This window comes from Acinonyx jubatus, chromosome E4 (assembly GCF_027475565.1).
Source record: "Acinonyx jubatus isolate Ajub_Pintada_27869175 chromosome E4, VMU_Ajub_asm_v1.0, whole genome shotgun sequence".
In the NCBI taxonomy this organism is placed as follows: Eukaryota; Metazoa; Chordata; class Mammalia; order Carnivora; family Felidae; genus Acinonyx; species Acinonyx jubatus.
The window spans coordinates 5,587,154-5,613,721 of NC_069395.1; the positions used below are offsets into that span (position 1 = coordinate 5,587,154).

The following is a 26,568-nucleotide window of genomic DNA, read 5'->3' on the forward strand; positions in this document are numbered from 1 at the left end:
GTAACTGAGAGTCAGAGGATCTCAGGTGGATGGGGGAAAAGACGTGATCTTTTCCCCTTCTTCTCTGTTTCTGACCTAGCAGAGAAAGTGTAAAAGCACTTTGGTCATGGATAGAATTGTTGAATCATGACATTGTACACCGGAACCTAATATAACCCTGTATGTTAGCTATAATGGAATTAAAATTTTTTTAATTACCAAGGAATAAAAAAAAAAGTGAAAATGTGAAAGCACCGAGGATCCAGCTAGAGAAAGGGTATTGAGGTCTTATCTGAATCTGGTTGTTGAAAAGAGATCAGTGGTTCTCGGCTGAGAGTAGCCCAGCTATAATGACTCAGTTGTTACAGGCCATGAAGGAAACTATCAAAAGGATGTCATAGCTGAAGCTGAGAGAGTTTGGTTTTGGCACACTGAAACTCTATGGAGGCTTTACATACGCCTAAAAGTTTCTTCAATGGCTTTACAGTGCCTAGAAGTATCTAGGCAAGAGGATTTGGAGGATTTTCTTAAAGCAGAAATGAAAGCTAGATAGATAAAAGGGAGTATCAGTGGAAGTTCTTGGGGAGTTCATGACTCTCGCCTCTGTTTGACTTCCCTTCATCTTGCTCAAACCATATTTTCCCTCTGGAACTTAGACGACATAATTATTGAGTAAAATTCCATCTTCTTGAAAAACCATCTATGCAGATTGGACCGTGGGCTTCATCTTTCACATCTGCTCCCTACACCCCACTTGGCTAGGGGACTCTGGTACTCAAACAGGAACCGCCACATGGGCAGCTACCTAAATTGCAGGAAGACACAGGCTAACGGGACTTGCATGTTGAACCCTATTTCAATGGCACCAATAGGGGCAAAGTCATATTAAGTGTGTCTCCTTTTTTTTTTTTTTAATGCTCTCAGCATCATGCCTGATACAGTGGAGGGCACATCGTCAGACTGAGACTGAATGAATAAGCAGTTGGAAATTCACTCTGTGGGGAGCTCATTACCTATTCAAGTGGATGCTTAAGGGACCTTTTTTTTTTTTTTTTTTTTTTTTGCATTATATGGGAGGTAAGACAGGTGAATCGTAAACTTTCTACTCCTAAGATCTAGAATATTCTCAAACAGGCACTTCACAATTTCCCAGCTCTTTGCCATGGAATACGGTCCACTTGCTTCTGTCTCTGAGTCTCTCCTCCCTCCTATCTCTCCCTCTCTTCCTCCTTTGTTCCCTTTTCTTAATCAGACTGCCGTCCTACGACTAAATCTTAATCTGCAACAACTCTTGGCTCTACCCCTTTCATTCGGATACCCCCTTGATTTCCTTCCAGTTCTTTCTCCGCTGTCTCGAACTCCCGCACTCCTTCCTTCTCTCTCCCTCCTCCCCTCCCTCGTGTACCACTCCCTCCTCTCCCTCCTTCTTTGCTCCCGCGACTTCACTTTGCGCGCTCGCTTCCCCCGACGGTCTCCCCCTCCTTCCCGCTCTCGGACCTTCTTACCCTAGTTTGGAAATGCAGCAGACCGCTGGGCCCGCCACCATTGGATGCGCCGCGCCGTCACTCTGCGGCAGGAGGCGTTCCTATTGGTCGGGCCAGAGGCGGGTGCGGCGCCGACTATAAAAGGAGCGCCCGGCGGAGGCGCGCGGAGCGGCTCCGACAGGACGGGGTCGGGAGGGGACCGGGCGGCGGGGAGCTGGTCGCCGAGAGCCGGGGTGCGGGTTCCGGAGCAGCGCCCCCCACCCCTCCCCGCACCAGCCTCTGCTCCGCTCGTCGGCCGGGGCTCCCGCCTCCGAGCCCCGCCACCCGCGGCCGTCGCCCGCGCAGCCCCGAGGGCCCCTCGCCTCTGCTGCACGTGCCGCGCCCCGTCCGGCCGCCGCGATGAGCGAGGTGAGCTCCGGGCGAGCCTGCGGCGGGGAGGCCGCGGCGCGGGAACCCGGGAGCGAGGGAGGGCGCGGCAGCCCCGAGTCCCCGAGCCCTCCGGGGGCGCCCCACTGCCCCTCCGGGGAAGCTCGCGCCCCGGGCGCTGGGAAGCGACTGCAAGACGGAGGCTTTCAGCCCGGCGCTTTGGATGGAGCTTTGCGGGGGGGGGGGGGGGGGGGGGCGGGCGGGGGGACTGCGGTCTCGGGTGATAAGTCGCCTCTTCGGGATACCGCTCTCTGCATCTGTCTTAGCGCTGCGAGGTCACTCGGGCTTCCCTGCACTCCCCGGACTTCGGAGAGAAAGGCTTGCCTGTACCCTCCTTCTCCAGGCTGTGCTGCACTCGCTCCTTAGGTAGCATTCAGCCACAACCCCAGCCTTCGCCCCCTGTGGGCGTCACCTCCCCCCTTTGGGGAAGGTGGCATCCCCCCCCCCCCCCGCCCCATTCAGACAGGAGCCAACCATTGGAGGGACCGGTTCTGCTATTCAGAAGCCCCTGTTGTGGGGGCACGTCCACTCCTGGAGCCACGTCCCCTTCCGGAGAGGTCTCCCTCTGCAGTGTTACAGCCTAGGTCTTTCTGGCTGGTTCCGTGGCATCCATCTGAGACAGAGCCAGTCCATCAACTGGGATTTTTCTCTTTTCCAAGGACACTGTCCCTAGGTGGGGGTCAAAGCAGAGACTTGGAAAGACCTCTCCCATTGTTTGAATGCATTTGGAGGATCCAAAAACCAGGATCTCCCTTCCCAAGTGAAGTCAGTATGGGCTAAGTAGCATCGCAGGCTTGCCCTCTGCAACCCCCTTTCCTAGTACCCAGGATCTTGTGATAAATCCAGCGTCTCAGCCACATGCCAGGGCCCAGCCCTACGACTTCCTAGCTATGTGGTCTTAGGCAGGTCACTGGATCGTTCTCTGCTTCGTTGTTTGATCTGTAAAATTGGGGTAATACGGATCGTTCAAGTGATTAAATGAGATAATAATATGCAAAAGACTTAGAACAGTGGCACAGAGGAGGTCCTCAATCCACATTAGCTATCTATCGTTACTGTCTCCCCGTTTCTGTTTTGGAATATTACAGAAAATGAGCGCGAGAATTCTCAAGAATACCAGGTTAGTGAAGGGACAGGACCCTGGAACTTAGGTCTCAATTTAGATCTTGATCTCTAGTAGGAGCTCTACTAAAAGTTGTCGTCCAGGGAACCAATTAGTGCCAACGGCTGTGTTGTGTTGGTTGCTATGTCCACTGAGTTTATCCTGGAAAATTCAGCTAGTCTGGGGGCTGCAGATGAACCAAAGTGGCTCCAAGTCCCTCACCTAGTTGTGACTGTGACCAGGGCAGCCTTTCAGAAAGAGAAGGAAAGAAAAATTGTTCAATCTTCTTTCCACTTCTTTCTTTCTTTTTTTTTTTTAACATTTAAAAAAATACTTATTTTTGAGTGAGAGCGCACAAGCAAGCAGGGGAGGGGCAGAGAGCGAATAGAGACGCAGAATCCAAAGCAGGCTCCAGGCTCTGAGCTGTCAGCATGGGACTCGAACCCATGAACCGTGACATCACGACCTGAGCCAAAGTCAGATGCTTAACCGACTGAGCCACCCAGGCGTCCCCTTTCCTCTTGCTTCTAATGTGAGCAGCCCTGATATGAGAAGAGAGGTTTCCTTTGCCCTCTTTTCAGTGGGCTCTGGAGTTCAAGGCCCCCTCTAGTGTTTCTAAATCTGAAAGTTGCAATTCAAGCCGTCTCCTGGGAGATTGTGACCCGAAGGCTATGCCAGCATGAATATGTGTGGTTAGCCTGTGCTTTGGGGGGGGGGGGGGGAAGTGCGCAGACTCTCTGTAGGGCACGCTACAGGGGCTGGCATTTAGGGTGCATTTGGTGGAGGAATGAAGCTGTTTCGGTGACCAGGAAGACCGTTTGGTGTGTGAGGGGAAAGTCAAGCCTTGACTTGGTGGCAGAACTTGGCTAGCCTCACTCAGGAGCTCGCTCGGTAGAATGATGACTGTAGGATCCTCGGATGGGGACTAGCTGTGTGTGTGCGCAGGGGTGCCCAGGCCGTCAGAGTGAACTGGTTCTAACTAGCAATTTAGTTCTCAAGGCTGCCTTCTAATATGGAGCCGAGCCTGGCTTCAGGGATGAGTATTTATAAAATCCAGAAGCAGCCACCTGGGTCTACGCAGAGACTAGCTCTTTCTGAACCAGATCCCCAAGGGGTCTCTGCTCCCTGAGAGGCCAAGACCCGGCCCGTTTTCTTCCTCTGGTAGGACAAAAAAAAAAAAAAAAAAAAAAAGACGATAAAAAGCGGAAGTATTGCCCAGGGCTCTGGAGCTCCAGGGAGACGCCAAACCTCTCCACCTCTCCCTGGGCAGCCCCAAGGCTCTCCACCTCGGGCTGCCCAGGAAAGCCCCGTGCACCCTAAATCTTATATAAGCTTCACCCCCCCCACACCTGTTTATTTTCTCGCTTCAGAGAAACTGCCTGAAACGAGAGGATTTGGGATCTCCTTACGAGATTCCCATTTCAACTGAAGAACCAAGACCGGAGAGCGGTCTTCAGACGTAGTGCAACCAAGGAGCAGGGGTTCCGGTGGGGCTGCTGGGGACGATCTCCAGCTCCTCTTTGCCTCCATGGCTGTTTGCTGTCCCTCAGTACTGCAGCAGAGCGTTTCCCCATAAACGTACTTGTGTGTGTGTGTGTGTGTGTGTGTGTGTGTGTGTGTGTGTGTGTGTATCCGTGCACAGGGGAGCTGCAGGGGACTCAGCTCCAGCTTGCTGTATTCACAGCTGCAGGCAGGACTTGATTGCTGTGAATCACGGTCTATCTCTTATAGTTTTGTAACTTTTCACTGGTTTCAACGAAGGATGGGAATGGGAGATGCACGCCGTCCCTGGGGGCTCTGCCCCATAACCCCTCGTGACACTCCTGCGGTGTAGCCGGCTGCTTACAGCACAGATGCAAGTTCTCCTTGATCCTGTCGCATTTTTCAACTGTGAGGAGCCCAGCTGGTGCGATCCCTTGGTCTGGCCGTCATTCTGTTGAAACGGGGGTCGTGGATGCCTGGGAACTGTGCTCACAGTGTCTGTCTTGTGTTTTGGCTGGCAGGGGCCAAAAATCCGTTAAACCTCGCTAGGAGAGAGCTCAGAACTGGTACTCCCTCTTTTATCCTCCTGCTGGCTCTCGTCTTAGGTACTGGGAATGGGATATCGCATTTGGGAGATCACGTTCTCGTTCGTGTGCATATCTGTCAGAGTCTGCAACCTTCCCCACAACGGAAGCTTGGGCAGGCTGATACCATTCTGTTGTCTTCTGTGAGCCAGTTGTTAGGGAACCTGGAAGGGACTTGGAGGAAATCCAAGTTTCCCTCTCTCTTCGGTATTTTATTATAATCATTACGGTTCTATTGGACATATAAAATAGAAGGGCTAGCTACTTAATATTGGAATGCCCTCCCACCTCTGAAAATAATCTGTCTTCCAAAGCGAGGGAAATCAGAACTTGGTTCCAGAACTTGCTTTCTCAGTCACCCATCCAGGTCGTTGGCGTTAGCTGCTTGAGTGGGAGCCTCTCGCTGGTAAAAGTGGATGACTGTTACCTTCTAGCCAGGAATTGGGACGACTGTTTTTCCTAAGCCGCAGCTGTGATCTGTTGCATCGTAGAATGTCACGGCTCTATAAGGGCAGGCACCCATAAGCAATGTGGCTGGAGTTGAAATATGCAAACCTGAGGCATCTTTCCTGTCTGTCTGTGGAGGGTCTTCAGGAATGCAAGTGATGGAGATAGGGTTGAAGGGGGAGAAGAGGAAGAAGGGTCAGGTGAGTGAGTGTCCTTTCAGAGCAGTGGTTCTATGAATGCCTCTCCCTGTTTTCTGTTTCTCTATAGTCCCAAATTGCCCTTCATGAGTTTCTTTTCTCATGGAAAAAAATTTTGGGTGCTCAGGTGGCTTGGTTGGTTGAGTGGCTGACTCTTGATTTTGGCTCAGGTCATGATCTCACAGTTTGTGCGTTCGAGCCCTGTGTTGGGCTCCACACTGACCACACAGAACTTGCTTGGGATTCTCTCTCAAAATAAATAAACTTAAGACAGAAAGAAAGAAAGAAAGAAAGAAAGAGAGAAAGAAAGAAAGAAAGAAAGAAAGAAAGAAAGAAAGAAAGAAAGAAAGAAAGGAAGGAGCTTGGTTTGCAAAAAATCTTCAAGATAGAAATACAGATATATCTTTCACCAAGAAAATCTCAAATAACCAAAAATTTTATTACTTAAAAAACATTTTTGTAACTAGGCTTCATGCCCAGTGTGGAGCCCAGCACTTGAACTCACAACCCTGAGAGCAAGACCTGAGCTGAGGTCAACAGTCAGATGCTTACCCGACTGAGCCACCCAGGCATCCCTGTCCAAACGTTTTAGTGATATGATTTTAGATATGTTAAGAAGCCCTAAAGATCATCTGATCCCATCTTCCTATCTTAGAGCTGAGCTAAGTGTACATAACACTAGAACCAAGACTAGGGCACAGACTGCTCATTCCAGAAGAACTTTCCATATGAGCCCTTTAATATGTTACCCCAGCGAGCATAGAATGCTGTGATTTATATGCAACCTTTAAGGAATAGGTCACAAGTACTTTCTACAGGAAATCTAAGCAACGTGATTTAATACCTGCTGAGCAAGAGGGTGGAGGGAGACGAGAGATCCACGGGAGATAATATTCATCGACAGGGTACATTTTGGTAGGATACTAGGCAGGGCAACTACTGTCCCTAATGCAGGATGTGCAGTCGCCCTGAAAATGGGTGCAGTGAATGTGCTCAAGTGGCTCAGGCAAGCTAACAGGAGAGATGGTGAGGGGAAACCTGGAGGCCCCCTTTTCTTGGGTTCTTAGTTTCTGGTGTCCATCATCTATTCCCGGAACTGCAGAGCATCAAGGGCCAGAAGGAGCGGTTTTCTTTCTGAAAAGAAAGAAATAAGAGCAATTCTCTGACGTCTGGTGAAGTTTCGACTTGGAGGGCCCAGTGCAGGACAAAAGATCTCGCAATAAAATTGGTGTACCTGCTAACCAAACAAGGGCCCTTTCATTTGGGCCACTTGACTTCCAAGAAGAGTAGTACAAAGGCTTTGGGAGGAAAAGTCTAAGAAGGGGGAAAGAAGAATGTGTTAGACCTGCAAAGTAAGTGTTAGCAGCCTACTAGGATTCCAGGATCCGAAGCGCGTGCTTTTCGAAATCCATGCTCCAGACCGGCTGCTCAAAATGCCTTGACTTGCCCCAGAATTGTTTTACCCGAGGGAGTAAGCCAAGTCGGAAGCAGATCCCAAACCACTTTTTCCAAGAGCTCTGCATCCCTGCGGGTGCCCATGAGCAGGTGCCCCAAATCCTGGACCTTGTCACATTCTCCTCCCTGAAGCCTCATTATTGCTTCGTTCTAGGCTGACTCCTGAAGGCATGCCCACCTGGGTTTCCCAGCAGCGCCCCCCCCCCACACCCCAGGGAAAAGAGGTGCCATTTCCCACTCTGTTGTCCTTGGTGCTGCCTCCCTCCCACACAAAGCCCTCCAGCTGAGTGTTTGCTTTGTAGGCTGTGGGGGGATTAATACGTTTATTTTGGGACATTAACGCCATGGGTGGGATGCACATTGAAGATTACAGTAATAAATGATGCCTGGCGCTGCTCGCTCTCCCCCACCCCTACCCTCAGTGTGGGGTAGAAGGCACAGCTCCAAGCTGTGTGCAGGGCACCGCAAAGAACCGCTCATTAAACTGTGGCAGCCCATGCTGGGGGGACGGCGGGGCTGTTGACTCACCGCATACCATGAGCTAGCCTGGCCCGACGAGTTCTGCCTCTGACTCCGGTGGGGGGGTATGCTATTCCAGGCACCAGGGCTGGGGTGTCTGAGGGGCCGGGGGCAGAGCAGGGGTGGGGGGGCTCGGGAGCTCCGACCGCTCAGGTCCAGTTCCTGTTTTAGGAGGCATCTGGGTTCCAGGATATTTGGTTCACATTCCTTATATGAGGAGAAGAATGTGTGTGTGTAGGACCTGAAGTAAGAATTCCCAGTTCTCCTTCTGTTGTTATCTTGAGGGTGACCTTGAACGAGTCTTTCAGAGGCTGTTTGAAGACTGCAGCTGGTTGCTGCACTGAAGGAATTGAACCGGTTCCAACAGTGCTCCCAACAGCAGGCTAGGGTCTCGCAGAGGCACCCGGACATCCCACGGGCCTCTCTGAAGTCCTTCGGCAGCGACCTTCATCTAGCATTGGGGGAAGATACGTCAGCAGGGGTACAAGGGTCCCTGGGGACCCTCTTTGTCACCACTTGGAAGCAGCTGCACGAACTCCTGCCTCCCGTCCCTTTCTGCACCTCTAACGCAGGCGGGGAGCTTACGGAGCCTGGGATTTATGTCTATACCAAACCAAGGAAGGGGTAGGGGTCTTTTGGGGGCTCCTGTTTCGGAGTTTGACGATTCAGGCCCTGTTGAGGTTTCCTGCCCTGGGCTGTAGGGCAGGATGCTGAGTACCTGTGCTTCTTCATCTGAACTCTGCGATTCCAGCAGCACGAGAATGTGTAGACGATGTGTTTTCATGTGCAAAGCATCCCAGCCGGATCATGCAAATCCAGGTATGGTGAGGAATTCTGTTGCTGCCCTGAACAACCTCTTTCAAGAGCCCAGTGGGAAGAGGAGTGCGGGGAAATCTGGGTAGTTTACCTTCTCCAAGGTTGGCTCTAACTTGCTGCTTGGAGCAGAGGGGGTGACACTGTCTTGCCTATTCTGGTGACAGTGGTTGCCGTGGCAACACCATTACAGATGAAAAAGACAAAGAAAGGAAGAAACGCAGCCCTTGAAGGAGGCAGAGGGAGTCAGGCCTAAAGTGATAAGGTACCTATTCCCCAGTGGTGTCAGGAGGGAAACGGCACTTAAGTCACCACCGGTTTGACTGTTCTCAGGCGTTTTGCCAAGACAATACTAACAAGCCATCCTTCTGATTGAGCGGATTTGCAATGAACAGATTTGCACAATCATCGTTTGGATTAAAAAAATAAAATGCGTGTCTGTGTCTTAGAAGTTTGGTTTTTTTTTTTTTAAATGTATTTATTTATTTTTGAGAGAGGGAGTGTGTGCGTGCACATATAAGCAGGGTAGGGGCGGAGAGAGAGGGAGAGAGAGAGAGAATCCCAAGGAGGCTCCGCACTGTCAGTGCAGAGCCCAACACGGGACTCAAACCCACGAACTAGAAGATCATGTCCTGAGCCAAAATCAAGAGACTGATGCTTAACTGACTGAGCCACCCAGGCGCCCCTAGAGTTCTTTGAAATGAAACGTGAACAGGGGCACCTGGGTGGCTCGGTCGGTTAAACGGTTAAGTGTCCAGCTTCGGCTCAGGTCATGATCTCCCGGTTTGTGAGTTCGAGCCCCGTGTCGGGCTCTGTGCTGACAAGCTCGGAGCCTGGAGCCTGCTTCGGATTCTGGGTCTCCCTCTCTCTCTGCCCCCACCCTGCTAATGCTCTGTCTCTGTCTCTCAAAAATAAACAAATGTTAAAAAAATTTTTGAAATGAAACGTGAACACTTATGGAGGTGCCGTATAGGACCCCCTTCCTGTGTACCCAGGAGTGGCTCCAGGAGTCCCCAGGACTGCAGACCTGGACAGCTGCTGCACGGAATACAGTTTCCACGCAGACTATTGTTGGGCCCTTTATCAGAGTTTAGAGCCATCGTCAGCATTTCTGGGGACAAACATTGGGAAGATGGAGATTTTGATTTCCAGCATTGGTTTAGAGTAAAAAGAGCTCCGTTATGAAGGTCCTGTGGTTGGAGAATAAGCCTCAAGTCCTCTTAGACCAATCCTGGCATAGTCTTCGGCCTTCAGTTCTCTTTAGGGAAGATAAACTCTGTAGCAACTTTAGTCTTTGATTCCAGGACTTTAACCAGGCAATTCCCCAGTAACTTGACCTATTCTTGTATTTAACCCAGGATTATATTACCTCAAAATACTATTTATTTTAATACATGCTAGGCATTTTACATACATTTTCTCTTGTTCTTTTCACCCTTCAATATAGATACTGTCTCTTTTCTGCAGGTGAGAGGTCTGAGCACAGCAAGGCTAAGTGATTTACCCAATGTCACACAGCTAGGAATGGCAGAACTGGGATTTTTTTTTTTCTTTTTTTCCAGAGAGAGCGAGTGAGCGAGCAAGTAGGGGAGGGGCAGAGAGAGAGGGAGACACAGAAACCGAAGCAGGCTCCAGGCTCCGAGCCGTCAGCACAGAGCCCGACGTGGGGCTTGAACCCAGGAGCCATGAGATCATGACCTGAGCCGAAGTCAGACCCTTAACCGACCGAACCACCCAGGTGCCCCAGAACTGGGATTTGAAGATAGTCAATGCAGACCCAGGATATGAAACCAGATCTGTCTAGCTCCACCTAATATGCCTTAGCACTCCTTCCGGGAATTTGAGGCTTGAGAAATTTTTAGTTCACATAAATATCTGTTGGGTACCTCTTCTGTGCAAGGCCTAGGTTGCAGTTACTGCGACACACAAATAAATGGTAAATACGGACTTTGCTTTCGAGGAAGTGGAATCTGGTAGGTGGTAAGGGTGGGGGAAGGGAAGCCAAGTGCACGGTAGCTGTTGTACAGGCGATAGAAGATACGCTTCCAGACAGGTTCTCCTTCGTCCTCAACTCCTTTTCGGGCACAACGTACCGACTCGAGGAAAAGCCGTGACCTGGCTTCTGATACTCTTAACAGCCTCTGAACTAGCTATAGAGTGGAGGCCCTCAGCCAGCTGAAAACAAATTCAGAAATCTAGATGAAGTGGCAAATAGAGCACAGTGGGAACTCTTTCGTTCATATGACAAATCCTGAGTACATAAAGGCCTTGTGCTAGACCCTGGGGGTGCGGTAGTAAGTAAGGCAGACACTGCCCCCACCTCATAGGAACTCACACCCAAATGGAGGGGACGTACATTCGATATTTGACCACAAAATTATGATTTAGTTACACGAGTGATAAGTGCTACCAAGAGGAAATCCTGGGCGCTAAGTAAAACATAATGAGGGGCGCCTGGGGGGCTCAGGCAGGCGTCCAACTCTTGATTTCAGCTCAGGTCATGATCTCACGGTTCGTGGGTTTGAGCCCCGCGTCAGGCTCCACTCTCACAGTGCAGAGCCTGCTTGGGATTCTCTCTCTCTTTCTCGCTCTCAAAATAAATAAATCAACAACAACAAACATAACGAGGGCCCTGGCCAAGTCTGGGTAGCCAAGAAGAGCCTCCCGGAAGAAGGACCCCTTGAGGGGAGCTCTGAAGGATAAGCAGGAATTCACTAGATAAGGGAGTAAAGATAAGAGAATCCTGCGCCAAGGTCCTGAGGTAGGAAGGCATAAGGTATGTTCCAGAGATGAGGTTACTGAGGCAATCAGAGGCTGCATAATATAGGGGCCTTTTGACCACAGTAATGGTTCTATTCTTCATCCTAAGACCATTGGTAACCACTTGGGCTATTGCAGTGGTCCACCTAGGAAGCAACTGCATTAGGGCAGTAGCGGTGGAAAGAAGTGAAGGGAGTGAGAAATCCTTAGGAGATAAAGTTAACAGGCGTTCACACTGAATCGGACACACAGTGTGACGGAAAGAAGGACAGTCGTCGGGGACAATTTCCGGGTTTCTGGCTTGTGCAGCTGGATGAGATAGAGAATATTTGCAGAAGACAAGGTTGGGTAAGTAGGATTATGAGTCCGGTTTGAGATGCATAGAGTTTGAGGTTTCTGGAGGCCATCCGGTGGAGGTGTTTTGAAACCCACAGGAGGGCTCTGGGACAGAGATGTCCATCGGAGTCGGCAGTGGCCGTTCAGAATGACTGTTCAGAATGGCAGCCACTAGGCACATGTCGCTCTTTAACTTATTGAAGTTAACCAACGCTTGACAACTAACGCTTAACTTAGGAATTAAATCAAGTTATACATTTTATTCCTCGGTTGCACTGGCCACATTACATAAGTACTCAACAGCCACATGGATGCCGTATACCAGACCGCACGGATCTAAAACATTTCTATCATGGGGCGCCCGGGTGGCTCAGTCGGTTAAGCGTCCGACTTCAGCTCAGGTCACGATCTCACCGTCCGTGGGTTCGAGCCCCGCGTCGGGCTCTGTGCTGACAGCTCGGAGCCTGGCGCCTGCTTCCGATTCTGTGTCTCCCTCTCTCTCTCTCTCTGCCCCTTCCCCGCTCACACTCTGTCTGTCTCTGAAAAACGAATAACCTTTTAAAAAAATAAAAAAAAAAACCCAAAACATTTCTATCATTGCAGAAAGATCTGTTGCAGTTCTATGGCAAACTTTTTCTGTAATGGGCCAGATACCAAATGTATTTGGCCCTGTGGACCATATGGTCTGTGTTGCAACTGCTCAACTCTGCTGATGCAGAGCCAAGGAGCCATAGACAACATGTAAACAATCGGTGTGGCTATAAAACTTTATTTACACAAATGGGCTACAGATCAGATTCGTCAGGGAGACTGTAGTCTGCCAACCCCCATTCTCCGGGACGGTACGTAAATGATGACTGAAGTCAGAGGTACGGATATGATCCTCTAGGAAGAGAGAACAGAAGGAGAGTCTGGCTCCAAACCTCGAGAGTCTCCAATACTTAAGCATTGGGCAGAAGTGCCCAGAAAGGAGAAAAACCAGGAAAAATCATGATGTCCCAGGAGCCAGGGCAAGCATGTGGGTCGAGAAAGGTGAAACGATTGCGTGTCGAATGCCTCAAGTCAAGCCAAATGGAGTTGGCACCTTTGCATTGACTTGGTATCATAGAGTCATTGCTTGTCCGAAGAGTCATTTCACTGGAGTAGGAGGGGCAGAGGAGGGGTTGAAATGGGTTGGAGAGTCTGGAAGGTGAGGAGACGGAGACAGTAAGTGTTCAGAGAGCCCTGCTGTGAAGAGGGGAGCCGTGAGAGGCCCTAGGCCCACCCCCTCCCCCCAGTCTGTCTTACTACCCTGCCTTTTTTTTTTTTTAATGTTTGTTTATTTTTGAGAGAGAGAGAGAGACAGAATGCGAGCAGGGGAGGGGCAGAGAGAGAGGGAGACACGGAATCCGAAGCAGGCTCCAGGCTCTGAGCCGTCAGCATAGAGCCCGACACAGGACTCGAACCCACGAACCGTGAGATCATGACCTGAGCCGAAGTCGGACGCTTAACCGAGCGAGCCACCCAGGTGCCCCCTACTACCCTGCCTTTCTAAGTGCTCCTTCTCAGTCGTTGCTAGCTTCTTGACCTCCCCTTAACCTTTTTCCACACGGAAGACATTAACATAAAATTTCTACACAGTAAAATGGACCCTTATCAGTGTGTAGGTCTGTGAATCTTGACAAACACATGTGGTCATGAAACCACCACCACAATCAAGATACGGGTCAGTTTCATCATCGCCAGATCCCTCCTTCCCCTTTGTTACCACGCCTCCTGTGACCTCAGCCCCCACTGAGATGATCTTTCTGTGTTCCCTATAGTTTTGCCCTTACATGAAATGTCATATCGTTAGAATCATACTATGTATATGTAGATTTTTGGGACTGGTTTCTTTCACTTAGCCTAACGCTTTTTTTTTTTTTTTTTTTAAGTGAGCTCTACGCCCAACTTGAACACAAGACCGTGAGATCAGTAGTCACACGCTCTATGGACTGAGCCGGCCAGGCGCCCCCTAGCCTAATGAATTTGAGGTTCATCCATCATGCATACCGTTGTATCAGTGGTTTATGCCTTCTTTTAACTGCTGAGTAGTATCGCAGTGCACGGACGGACCACGCTTCGTTTATCCCTTCCCCACGTGAGGGACATGAGGGCTGCTTCCAGTTTTTGGTGATGACAAGTAGGGCTGTTACAGGCATTCGCTTCCAGGTGTATGTGTAGGGGTTTTCATCTCACTGGGGAAAATCCGTAGGAGGGGGATTGCTGGGGTCAGCAGTGACGGTGCCTGAGAAACCACCAAGTGGCCGCGCCATTTTGCATTCCCAGCAACAGTAGACAGCGTTCCAGGCGCTCTGGGTCTTTGCCAGCACGCCGTGTGGTTAGAACAAACAAACAAAACAAAAAAAACCACGAGAGTAGTGGCGTGTGATGGTACCTCGGTGGGGTTATAATTTGAATTCCCCAAACGGCTAATGATGTTATGGATCTTCTCCTGTGCTCATCTGTCACCCATGTGTCTTCTTTGGCAAAGCGTCCAAATATCTTGCCCGTGTTGACAAATTGCATTCACGTTACCGAGATTTGAAAGTTGTTTATGTATGTGGGATATAAGGCGTTTGTCAGACGTGTGATTTGCAGACATTTTCTCCTAATCTGTGGCTTGCCTCTCCAGTCTCTTAGGAGTGTCTTTCTAAGAGCAGTTCTCACTTTTTTTGTTTTAATGTTTTATTTATTTATTTTTGAGAGACAGAGAGAGAGAGAGAGAGAGAGAGAGAGAACGCAAGCAGGCAAAGGGCAGACAGAGAGGGAGACAGAATCTGAAACAGGCTCCAGGCTCTGAGCTGTCAGCGCAGAGCCTGACCGGGGACTTGAATCCACAAACCGGGGACTTGAATCCACAAACCGTGAGATCATGACCTGAGCTGAAGTCGGACGCTTAACCCACTGAGCCCCCCAGGCGCCCTTCAGAGAGCAGTTCTTACTTTTGACGAAGTCCAATTTATAATTTTTTTCTCTTATGGATTTTACCTGTGGTATATCTAAGAAATGTTTGCCTACCCCAAGGTTGGAAAGATTTTTTTCCCTATATTCTCTTCTAGAAGTCTTATAGTTTTAGGCTTTATGTGCGCCTGGAGTTAATTTTTGTCTGAAGTGCAAGGTACAGGTGGAGGTTTTTTTGTCTTTCGGTTTTTTTTTTTTTTTTTTTTTTTTTTTTGCAATATTTGTATTTGTTGAAAAGATCCCTCTAACCTTTGAGTATTGGGGTTCCTCCAGGCATGGTCCTAGACCTGCTGCTTTTCCCTCTAATGTTAGTTGAAGAAAGAATTCAGCTCGAGGAAGTCTTTTTTACCCCTTGTTTAAAGACAGGGAGAGTTTTTATATATAAGAGAGTGAGGGGAGTTAAGCGTAAAGACTCCCGAGAAGGAGAAAGGAGGAAGCTAAATGGAAGAATCGGGATTCATCTGAATGCTAATGAATGCCCCGGGAGGAGGTATCACCCTGGGAAAGGGAGGCTGTTGCCTTGGCAGAATCCTCTCTGCGGTCTCAGAGCCCCAAGACCCCTAAGCTAACAGGCCTGGCCTCTCCTTTTCCTCCTTCCCCAGGGGAAGGGAGGGCCCACAGCTTTGAACTGCAGAGGAAACCAGAATATACTCATGGGGAACTTGGCAGCTACCGCCAACGTGATAGAATGGAACTTGGGAGTAGGTCAGGCCCAGAGGTGAGGGGAAGAGTGCAGGGAGGTAGGCAAGGAAAGAAGTGGGACCCTCTGGGGAAAGGTGAGAGTTGACGGCCTCACAGTTGCTAATTAGCGTTTGGTGCCTGTTGAGAAGTGAGAAACATTTCGTCCTGGTGTGGGCACGGAGGCTGAGCCGAACCCAGCTCTAAGCGCACCGGAAACACAGAATCGCGGATCGAATGTAGGCGAGGGAGTCCTTCGAGACGGAAACCAGGGCGATGGCCCCGCACGTGGCATTCTCGGCATCTGAAGGGTCCGCTTCACAGCGTCACCGTGAGTAGAGAGCGTGCGTCGGGTTATAGCTGTCCCCCAGAGGTCAGCCTGCGGTGTGTCAGGTGGCCCACGGAGCACACGCTGAGTTAAAGCCAGAATCGGGGTGGTCAGGTCAACTGGCAGGGCCGGAATCTGAGTCAGTATGCACGCTCTGGGAGCAGGTTGTGTAGTAAGATTTCCCCACAGTAGAAGGGGGGGGGGGGGTGGGGGGACGCGCCTGGGTGGCTCAGTGGTTAGGCGTCCACCTCTTGATTTCAGCTCGGGTCACGAGCTCACGTTTCGTGAGTTCGAGCCCCGTATTGGCTGGCGCGGAGCCTGCTTGGGATTCTCTCTCTCTGCCTCTCCCCGCCTCAAAATAAATAAACTTAAAGAAAATAAAAATAAAGATTTCCCCACGATGGGAGGACATGATACTGTTCCCTATGTTCCCTGTGGAGAGTACGTGAAGAAAGTGCTGGGGCCCGCGGATTGAGAGACTGACCTTGACTATGGCTGCCTGTGGGAATGATTAGGATTTTCCCTCCCACTTTCCTTCCTTGGCTAGAGAGGGGAGAGCGGCGTTCACAGCGTGGTATTCGAAAGCCTGGACTCTGGAGTCAGACTGTCTGGATCCCTTTGCTACTTCTTAGCTGGGCGACCGTAGGCAAGTCACTCTCTTGACCTCAGTTTCCTTCTCTGTGAAATGAGAAGGGCAACAGTAGCCATCTGGTAGGGCTGTTATAAGACCCCTGGTGTCCATGCTCATAACGTGTGTAGAAAGGTGACTGACACGGAGTAGGTATGACATATGTGACGACCAGTAAGGCAGGGTGAAGTGATGCGGTCCTCGATTTCTCCTCGTTCTCCTGCTGGGTCCTGTAAGGGAGAGGATTCGCTAAACCGTTTCATTGCCGTTACTGGTCGGAAGAACTCAGGATTGAAAGAAAGAGAAGACCACCCGAGAGTTTGTCGTGCATCCCTGGCCGGGATGTGAGGTGGGCAGAGGCTGAGAAACGCTCACCTGTCACAGCTCTTGTGGCTTAGCAGATGTGAGTTCTTGGGAGAGAGACTCTTACAGAGCATGTGGTTTCTGGTTCACCCAGAGCAGACCCCTCCCCCTCCCCGCCACGCCTCCCTGGTTTATCTGAAATGCAGTTAGTCAGCCTGCTTGCAGGGGACCTTGATTCATCGAAAATTGCTGGGATTCTGGACAACAAACAGGGGAGTTGGGGCAGAGACCGGGGAGCAGGAAAGGGCCGAGTACCGTATGGAGTGGGGGAGCTGACAACCTGCGATCTAACTGCCCCCACCCCCCAACCTCAGCAAATCCCAAAAAGCGAAGTCGAGAAATCCAGTGTTCAGAGCGGCCATTTTGAGAACTGGCTGGAAGGGGCCGAGGGAGGAGGCCAGGAGGTGGGAGACTCAGCACCCTGCTTCCCAGCGGAAGGTTCGAGGGGGGCGTTGGGAGTGATAGGGCCTTTCTCCTCCTTAGAGCAAGCACCCTCTCCTGGTCCCCCCGGTGACCCCTCACGAACTGAAGCCACACGGAGCCGGGAACCCCTGGGGGACCAGACCGCAGCTGAGCCACGGCCGCGTCCCAGGGTCGGTCATGTCCGGAGAGACTGAGGCAGGGCAGGGCAGGGGGAAGCGGTGGCCGGTGTGGGTCTGTCCCCACACTTATTCCCTCTCAGAGGAAGTTCAAGAGTAGCCAGGATGAGAAGCACAGTAGAGGAAGAGCCAGCCATCTGAGGAGAGATGTTCAACATTGGGCCCTGACTGTCCTCCAAAGGGGGAGGCGCTAGGGTGAGAGAACTCTAAGGGAACAGGCTTAGAGTCAGAGAGAGAACAGTTAAAGCAAGGATCAGAGCCGGGGATTTGCTGGCGATAGAGAAAGTAGGATTTGAACTAGGAGGTCATGCACTCGCCTCTTGACCCATGACCCTCTTGCCTGGACTATTGACTGTTATCCTGTTACCGTCCCCGCCCTGCTTTTGCAGTGTGGACGAACCGCTCGTGATGACGGCGTACCAGAGGGCAACGTGTCACGTAGGCGACTACTGGGCCATTATAGTGATCGTGTGCAAAAAGATACGGAAATGAAAAATAAATTTGACCACAGGAAGATCATGGGGAAAGAAAGCAATGACTGGCTGGTCCCCCAAGAGTCTCAGAAACAGCGTTTCTTTTCATGGGCGCTTTCTTTTGGTCAAAGGGGGACTAGCTAAGGAGTCCCTGGCTGGCTCAGTCAGTAGAGCACATGACTCTTGACCTCAGGGTCGTGAGTTGAGTTCAAGCCCCTTGGTGGACATGGAGCTTACTTAAAAAACAAAACAAAACAAAACAAAACAGGGGCGCCTGGGGGCTCAGCCAGTTAAGTGTCAGGCTCTTGATTTCGGCTCAGGTCATGATCTCACAGTTTGCGGGTTCGAGCCCTGTGTCTGCCTCCATGTTGACCACACTGAACCTGCTTGGGATTCTCTCTCCCTCTCTCTCTGACCCTCCCCTGCTTGTGCTCTCTCTCTCAAATAAATAAATAAACTTAAAAACAAAATGAAAGGGGAACTAGCAGGAATTCTGTAGAGTTTCAGGAACCCTTTTGTGAATGTTCTTCCAGATTTTTATGATTTTTATTCATTATTATTAAAATGTTTTAAGCATTTATTCATCTTTTGAGAGAGAGAGAGAGACAGAGCATGAGTGGGGGGAGAGGTAGAGAAAGAGGGAGACACAGAATCCGAAGCAGGCTCCAGGCTCCGAGCTGTCAGCACACAGCCCAACACAGGGCTTGAACTCATAAGCAGTGAGATCATGACCTGAGCCGAAGTCGGATGCCTGACCAACTGAACGCCCCAGGTGGAGAGAGGGAACACAAATAGGAGAGGGGCAGAGGGAGAGAGAGAGAGACAATCTTAAGCAGGTTCCACACCCAGCACAGAATCTAATTCAGGGCTCAATCCCACGACCCTGGCATCACGACCTGAGCCGAAATCAAGAATCAGACACATAACTGACTGAGTCACCCAGGCACCCTATTATCATTTTTTAATTTTTTCAGATTTTATTTCTAAGTAATCTCTACACCCATCATGGGGCTTGAACTCCTGACCCTGAGATCAAGAGTTGCATGCTCCTTCAACTGAGGCAGCCGGGAGCCCTTCTTTCAGATTTGTAAATTGAAATGGATAGATAGATAAACAGTCTATAGCTTTAAAAAAATTTTTTTTTAATGTTTTATTTTTGAGAGAGAAAGAGACAGAGTGTGAGTGGGGGAGGGGACAGAAAGAGAGGGAGACACGGAATGTGAAGCAGGCTCTAGTCTCCGAGCCATCAGCACAGAGCCCAACGCGGGGCTCGAACCCACGTACCGTGAGATCATGACCTGAGCCAAAGTCGGAAGCTCAACCGACTGAGCCACCCAGGCGCCCCAGCGGTCTATATCTTTTACAAAAATTGGACCATACCAATTTATAGCCTACTTTTAAAACATGTCTTAGTAATTTTTGTTTTACTTCAAATTATGATTTTCTTATTTCCCCCTAGCTTTTTATTAGAAAAAATTATCAGAGTTGAAAGAACAGTTCAGTGTGCATCTATGTGCTTTTCACCCAGATTCGGTTGATGTTAGCATATTGGCATATTTGGGCCAGCGTGTGACAATATTCCATCCTGTGGAAACAGCAGAGCCTGGTGGTTGAACGTGGATTGAACGTGGAGTCTGCCACTCTGGGTCCCAAAGCCATTTCCACTGTTTCCTAGCAGTGTGGGTTGACCTTGGACAAGACCTTTAACTTCTCTAAGCCTGTTTCCTCAACTATAAAATAGGGATGACTCCTCAGAAATTTCAGAGGATCCAATGAGATCATGTTTGGCACGTAGGAAGTTCTCAGTAAATACCATTTGGGTGCTCTTCACTCAGCCTGGAAGCTGGGGACACTATCTGAATTGGTTTCATTTTAAATCCGTGTCCATTAACCTCAAGTGGGCCCTTAGTGCTGCGTGGTGACCCTACCACATCTCATTATTCGCTCTCTTACTTTCTTACGTGGTTATGTCACTCCTTCTCCTTTCTCCTCAAACCTTTACTGCCTTGTGGCCCTTCTTCGCTCTTAGCTGACAACTGTGCTTCTTGTTTAACCGAGGAAATAGAAGCAATCAGAAGAGAACTTTCACGAAGTCCCATTACAGGTACCGTCCTGCTTGCCTCCGTACCCATGTTGGTTGCCTTCATTCCTGTATTATGGATGCACTGTCTATATCTCTGAGGCCAACCCCTCTCCTTGTGTGCTAGGTCCGTTTCCTTTCGCCTGTTCAAGGCACTGTTTTAGCGACTATCTCTCTTCTGCATCATCAAGTTTTCCTTCTCAACTCACTTGCTGAAACACTCTCCCATGACTCCACATTCTTCCGCACCTTCTGTCAAACTTCTCTGCTGCTCTTAAAGCAGAGCTGTTTGAAAGAGCTATCGTTACACACACATCCATCAGAAAGTCCCATGGATCCTACCATGAAAATTGTCTCAAGTCTGAATACTTCTCATCACCTCCAGCCCTCTTCGAAACCCCCGTGATCTGGCCTCTCCACTCACTGGCTTATCGTCCTCATAATTCTTTCCCCTGGTTTCTCTCTTGCCTCTCTAGGGCCTGTTCTCTGAGCAGCAAAGTGATTCTTTAAAAATATATCAGGCCATGGTTCCCTGTGCCTCGAACTTTGTAATGCCTTTCCATCAACTGAAAAAAAAAAAAATCCAAAGCCTTTGCTCTGGTCCAGAGATATTCATATTCTGGCTCCCCACCCAGCTCAATTTCTTCTACACTCTCCCTCATTCACTCGGCTCCAGCCATGCTGGTTTTCTTACTCTTCCTTGAACACAGAAGGCACAGAACCTGCCTCGGGGACTTTCCACCTGATGTTTCATCCGCCTGGAAGGTTCTCTCCCACACGTTCACATGGCTTCTTTTTATATGTCATTCAAACTTCTGCTCAAATGTCACTCATCAGAGAGCCCTTCCTAGATACGCCGCTTCATTTTCCTTCTTGGAACATGTCATAAGTGTTTAATGAGTTTGGGAACTTTATTTTTGCTCACCGCTTCATCCCCAGTGTCTAGAATGATGCTTGGCATGTATTAGGCAGTGATACGTTTCTTGAATAAATGAATCTTGTGTTTCTTCTATACTCCATCAGGGCGTAGAATCAAACATCAGTAAGTGGTTGATAAATATTCATCAAAATAGGGTATAAATGGCATAATCTACGTGCCATACACTGGGTTCTTTCTATCCGCTCTTAAAGCAGAGCCCTTCCATCTGGCAGTCATTCAGCAAAGGTTTGCATTTGCTAACATGAGGGATAATACTGGAGACTCCACTGAGCTAGCCTACGGATGAGACGGCAGAACCTTCGTGAAAGCACTCAGTTCCTGTATTTTGGGAAATATCAGGTATTCGATTTGGAAATGAGCCCACAGACTCCAAGGGTACCCAGGAGCCCACAGGCATGCCTCTGTCTCAAGATGAATTGTACCTTGCGATAGGAATGTCCAGATGAAGCAGCCCCGGTGACATAATTCTGAGGAAGGGGAACTACTATTATTTTGAATTCAACTCTCCGTCTGGGCAGAAAGGCCAGAGAAGAGCACACGTATCGTTGACTAATCTTATTTCAAATTCATGTCCTTGGCCTTAGGAGGGGCCCCAGTGCTTCCCAGCAATGCTGTTACTGTTTCCTACTTCAGTCACTTTCCTGCTTCCCTGGATGAGTATTTCATACCTTCTTTCCCCGCTTCCTTCCTTCAGTACCTCTTCCCTCCTCCTCTTGGATGATGACCATGTTACCTGTTTTACTTCAAAAACAGACGCAATGAGAGGCACCTGGATGGTTCAGTTGGTTAAGTGTCTGATTCTTGATTTTGGCTCAGGTCATGATCTCGCAGTTCGTGAGATCGAGCCCCGTGTCAGGTGAGCCATCAGCCGCTTGGGATTCTCTCTCTCTCTCTCTCTCTCTCTCTCTCTCTCTCTCTCCAATAAACACATAAATAAACTTAAAAAGAAAACCCAGAAGCAATGAGAAGAGACCTTGCAAATGTTCCCACGTGTTGCCTCTGGACCCGTAAGCTCTGCCTTCCCTCCAGTTCACCCCCTGTTCAGGGCCACCTCTACTTACGCACTAGATCTCATCCCCTTTCTCCTTCTCCACCAGTGAGGCTCTTGTAATACTGTAGTGTGTCCTTCTCTACTGAATTATTTTCATAAAAACACATTCTGTCATTTCTGCCATCTTAAGGCAAGTCTTCTCGTGAGCCGTATCCCCCTCAAACCACACACCCCCATCCCCATTTTTTTGCAACGCCTTCTGCATTTGCTGCCTCAATCTCTCCTCCATTTCTTTCACGCACCCACTATAACCAGACGTCTGCTCCCTTCCTCCACTGTGACCCTCTTGTCAGGGTCACCAGGTCAGCCCCCGTCGTCATCTTACTTGGCTGGCCTGCAGAATCGGACACGGTTCATCACTCTCTCCTGCGTGAAATAGTTTCTTCACAGGCCTTCTAAATTACTATAATCTCTCGGCTTGTCTCCTTCCTGACTTCTTCTCAATTTCCCTTGCTGATTTTTCCTTAGTTCTACAACCTCAAATCACTGGAATGTCCCGGGCTTTGACTGTGTTCTCTTTATCTGATGGTGCTCTCATGCAGTCTGACAGCTTTAAAAAAAATTTTTTTAATGTTTTTATTTATTTTTGAGGGAGAGAGAGAGGGAGACACGGAATTCGAAGCAGGCTCCAGGCTCTAAGCTGTCAGCACAGAGCCCGATGCGGGGCTCGAACCCACAAACTGTGAGATCGTGACCTGAGCTGAAGCCGGATGCTCAACCGACTGAGCCACCCAGGCGCCCCTGACGGCTTTAAATGTCACCCATATGTTTAACAACTGCCCAATTTATACCTCTGGGCCAGGTCCTCCTCTTGGACATCCAGCAGCTCGTAGAAGAATCTCCACTTGAGTAATTAGTAGACCTCTTGGACTTGTCCGAATACAAGCTCCTGACCCTTTTCCTAAAATCTGCTCCTCCTGCCTCCTTCTCCACTGTGGGAAATGACAACTCCATTTTCCTCACTTCTTCAGGCCACACACTCTGGAGTCATCCTTGACCCCTTTCTCAGAAGGCCACTCATCCAATCAACCGATCCCTTGGGTCATAACATGAAAATATACCCGGGATCGAACTCCTCACCACCCTGACCCAAGCTACCCCTATCTCTTGCCTCATTTTCTACAGGAACCACCCCCCCCGCCGCCGGTTTTCCTGCTTCCTCCCACGTGCCCCTTTGTGCCTTCTCATCTCACCTATAAAAGTGAAAATCCTTAAGAAGGCTCCCAAGGCGTGGGCGCCTGGGTGGCTCAGTCAGTTAAGCGTCTGACTCTTGATTTCGGCTCAGGCCATGATCTCACAGTTTGTGGGATCGAACCCCGCATAAGGGCTCTGGGCTGACAGCGTGGAGCCTGCTTGGGACTCTCTCTCCCTCTCTGTCTGCCCCTCCCCCCGCTCTCCCACAAAATAAATAAATAAATAAATAAATAAAACATTTTTTAAAAAACCTCCCAAGTCCCCCCATGGTCGACCCACCCCAGTTCATCTCTGATCTTGTCTCCACCCCCCTTTCTCTTGCTTCCCTCCTCTTGACGGCTCATCTCACTTCCACTCCACAGCCATTGGAGGGTCCCTTATCTCCTTCAGCTCTTGGCTCAAATGCTACTTTCAGAGAGGACTTTCCCGACCACTCTGCGTACAACCGTGTTTCTCCATTCCCACCCCAGCCCTCACTACCCCTCTGCCTGTCTTCTGTCTACAGCACCTATGACCACTTAGCATACTAGTGTAGTAGGTCTATCTGTGCACTAGGATGTGAACCCCGTGAGCACAGAGCTAGTCTGTTTTGTCCTCTGCGACTTCCCTAGCGCCAATAAATACTTGTTGAATGAGTTTTGACGACTTTTCTCCCTCTCTCGATCTTGAGACCCGCTTCTTCAGAAGCCTAGGGGAGGGGCGCCTGGGTGGCGCAGTCGGTGAAGCGTCCGACTTCAGCCAGGGCACGATCTCGCGGTCCGACTTCAGCCAGGTCACGATCTCGTGGTCCGACTTCAGCCAGGTCACGATCTCGCGGTCCGGGAGTTCGAGCCCCGCGTCGGGCTCTGGGCGGACGGCTCGGAGCCTGGAGCCTGTTTCCGATTCTGTGTCTCCCTCTCTCTCTGCCCCTCCCCCGTTCGTGCTCTGTCTCTCTCTGTCCCCAAAATAAATAAACGTTGAAAAACCAAAAAAACAAAAGCCTAGGGGAAAGTGCTTAGTAGGAGGACCTACCAAGCTTGATAAGGAGTCTGAGGGGATGGCACCTTAGTGCTTCTGTGAATATCTAACGTTCTGATTTGTCTTTTCCAGCTTAATACCAAAACGTCCCCAGCAACCAACCAGGCACCTGGCCCAGAGGAAAAGGGTGAGTGGGGTTGGGCTAGGCGATCTGTAGAGCGGGTAGATACACGGACATGAAGACGGGTAGGGCTGTAAGTCTGGAAGCTCCCGGAGTCAGACGTGATCGGAATAGGAACGTGGATAAGTGAAACAAAGCACTAGGTTAGAACTCCTTCCACTTTTTCCTCAGAAGGAAACCTACCGGCATTGCCTCTTTGATTTTAGAAACTGGCTCGGGAGTGCTTGGAAACAGGCACTGTGAGAGGAAGAAACTCGCCAGGTAATCGGGCCACTGTGTCAATGAGAAATTGAGAACAAGCTGGGGACAGTGAACATGCTCTGGGTATGAAGTGTGGGCTTTAGGAATGAGTGGTGACAGAAGACATTTGCCATCTTGGTCTAAGAGCAGCAAAGCTCCTACGTAGCTAGAGAGAGCTCTCAGCCTCCGTCCCCTGACTCAAGTTTGCAGGAGACTTACCGGGCGTCCTTAGTCCTAGCAAAGACTGGAGAACCCCACAGAGCCCAGCAGGAAGTGGACCCTAACCGCTGCATTTGGGGGCCTGGAGAAAGGGGCGGGGGCAATGCCCGTGTACCCATTTATTGGTCTCTCAACCCCCTGCAGGGAAGGCCAACAGTGCCAAGAAGGCTGAGGAGGAAGAGGAGATTGATATTGATCTGACAGCACCGGAAACAGAGAAGGCCGCCCTTGCCATTCAGGGCAAGTTCCGGAGATTCCAGAAAAGGAAAAAGGATCCTAGCCCCTGAATAACCAGGCTTGCCCTCCCCCCCTCTCCCTTCTCTCCCCTCCTCCACAGTTCCCACTCCTGTGTGTCCCTCTCGCCTCTTGTCGAGGCAAGTTCGACCCTTAGATATTATTTTCTCTGATCGCCCCCTCCAGCCATCGCAGCAGTGGAAGCACGAGGAACATGGGGAAGATGGAGAACCCAGTTGGCAGCCACCTGCCTGAGGTGGACCGGTTTCTCCTCGGGATAAGCCTCCTTGGTCGGTACCTGTGCCTCGCCTGTGAGGTTGAGGGGCAAGAGGCTTTGAGGCTGAGACTGGGGCCCCCGCCAGCGTGGGAGGGAGGGGAAAGCCTTCAGAGCAGGGCGCCGAGGTGGGGCACCAGCACCGTTCTGCCAGCTACAACATTCACACTTCAGGTAACGGGTTTTGCCGCTCACGTCCGTCTGGGCCACCGCATCCACCCACCCTCTTAGGACCTGGGTGACAGTGGGGACTGGAGCCCCCCCCCCCCAGGGGGACCCAAATCAAGCACCTTCCACGTTATTGCATGCCGAGTAGAGGAGTCCCCGGGAAGGGACCCTTCATCATCCAGTCTGCGACCATAAGAGGCAGAGGCAGAGGCAGAGCGGGTTCGAGGGTCAAGGGCAGAGAGATGGGACTAGAGCCGATCTGGAGCGGACAGGAGTGTGGGGGAGGGGGGCCTTCTGGAGACTACTGCTGGTAGATGTGTACCCAGATGAAGGATTTCTGGGACTTTGCTAACCTGCCTACCTCTAACCTCCCACATCTGGCCATCCCTGAAGGTGGCCAAACCAAGTGACCCCTGGAGTCCCCACCTACCCCGCCGTGGAGTCCGAGCGGAAGTGACATAGCCCCTCTGTGTGATTTTAGCATGTTTAATGATGATTAAAGAAAAAAACAAACCCTCCAGTGGGGTCATTCGACCTCCACTTCTGTCTTTTCTTGGAGGGGATGTGAGTGCGAGCCTGAGCTGGCCTGGGGGCGTGGGGATTGGTGATGGAGAAGGTACAAGGATTATGTGCGGTGGCACAGGAAGTCAACGCTGCCTGAGCAATTAGACTGAGCCCCCCTCCCCCGCCTTCTTCCACCTGACCTCGCCCTCACCTTGATTCACCACCCACACTGGCTCTTTCTCTGCTGCTGTCACCACCCCCGTGCACACCTGCAGGGTGCTTGCCTCCCTCCCTGTCGCCTTCCGGCTCAGAGCGCACTTGGGGTCTATCCCTGGGAGAACAAGCCTTCCTTGCTGCCCATCCCCAGGTGACCTACCCTTGCTGTCCCTCCCACATCCCCCCTCCCTCCCATTGTGTGTCTAACTTAGGGGCCGGAGAGGAAGGCTCTGGCTCAGGAGAGACCACCGCTGTTGTGCTGCAGATTCCAAACCATGAATTAAATAAAGTGATGGCGCTGAAGCGGGCTTGCACTGCTGAGAATTAACCTCCACACGCTGAAACCAGAAGCTGCGTGCCTGAAGGTCAAGCCAGGAGGGCTCGATCTCACACACCCTGTTCACTTAATATTCATCCCCCCTTTCTTGAGTCCAGAATACAGAAGCTTGGGGCGCCGGGAGGGCCCAGTCGGTTAAGCGGCCGACTTCAGCTCAGGTGATGATCTCACGGTTGGTGACTTCGAGCCCCGCTCGTAGAGACAGGCAGAAAACAGTCAAGAAAGCAAATTCAGTTACCGCACCTCGTTCCCGGACATGCCTCTTGGCGCGTTTTTGGCCGTGTAGGGGTGCAGGGAGCGGTGATAGAGCCGGGAGGGGAGCCCTGCCCAAAGTGCAA

At 50.5% G+C, this 26,568-nt stretch overlaps 1 protein-coding gene across 1 annotated transcript; it reads left to right on the forward strand.

Annotated features, from left to right (window-relative positions):
• Window positions 1–1,619: 1,619 nt before the first annotated feature.
• PCP4L1 (Purkinje cell protein 4 like 1) lies at window positions 1,620–25,686 on the forward strand. Its single transcript, XM_027048537.2, has 3 exons — window positions 1,620–1,871; window positions 23,990–24,044; window positions 24,642–25,686. Exons 1-3 carry the CDS (start codon window positions 1,863–1,865, stop codon window positions 24,782–24,784), a joined length of 207 nt encoding a protein of 68 aa, XP_026904338.1. The 5' UTR covers window positions 1,620–1,862; the 3' UTR covers window positions 24,785–25,686.
• Window positions 25,687–26,568: the final 882 nt, after the last annotated feature.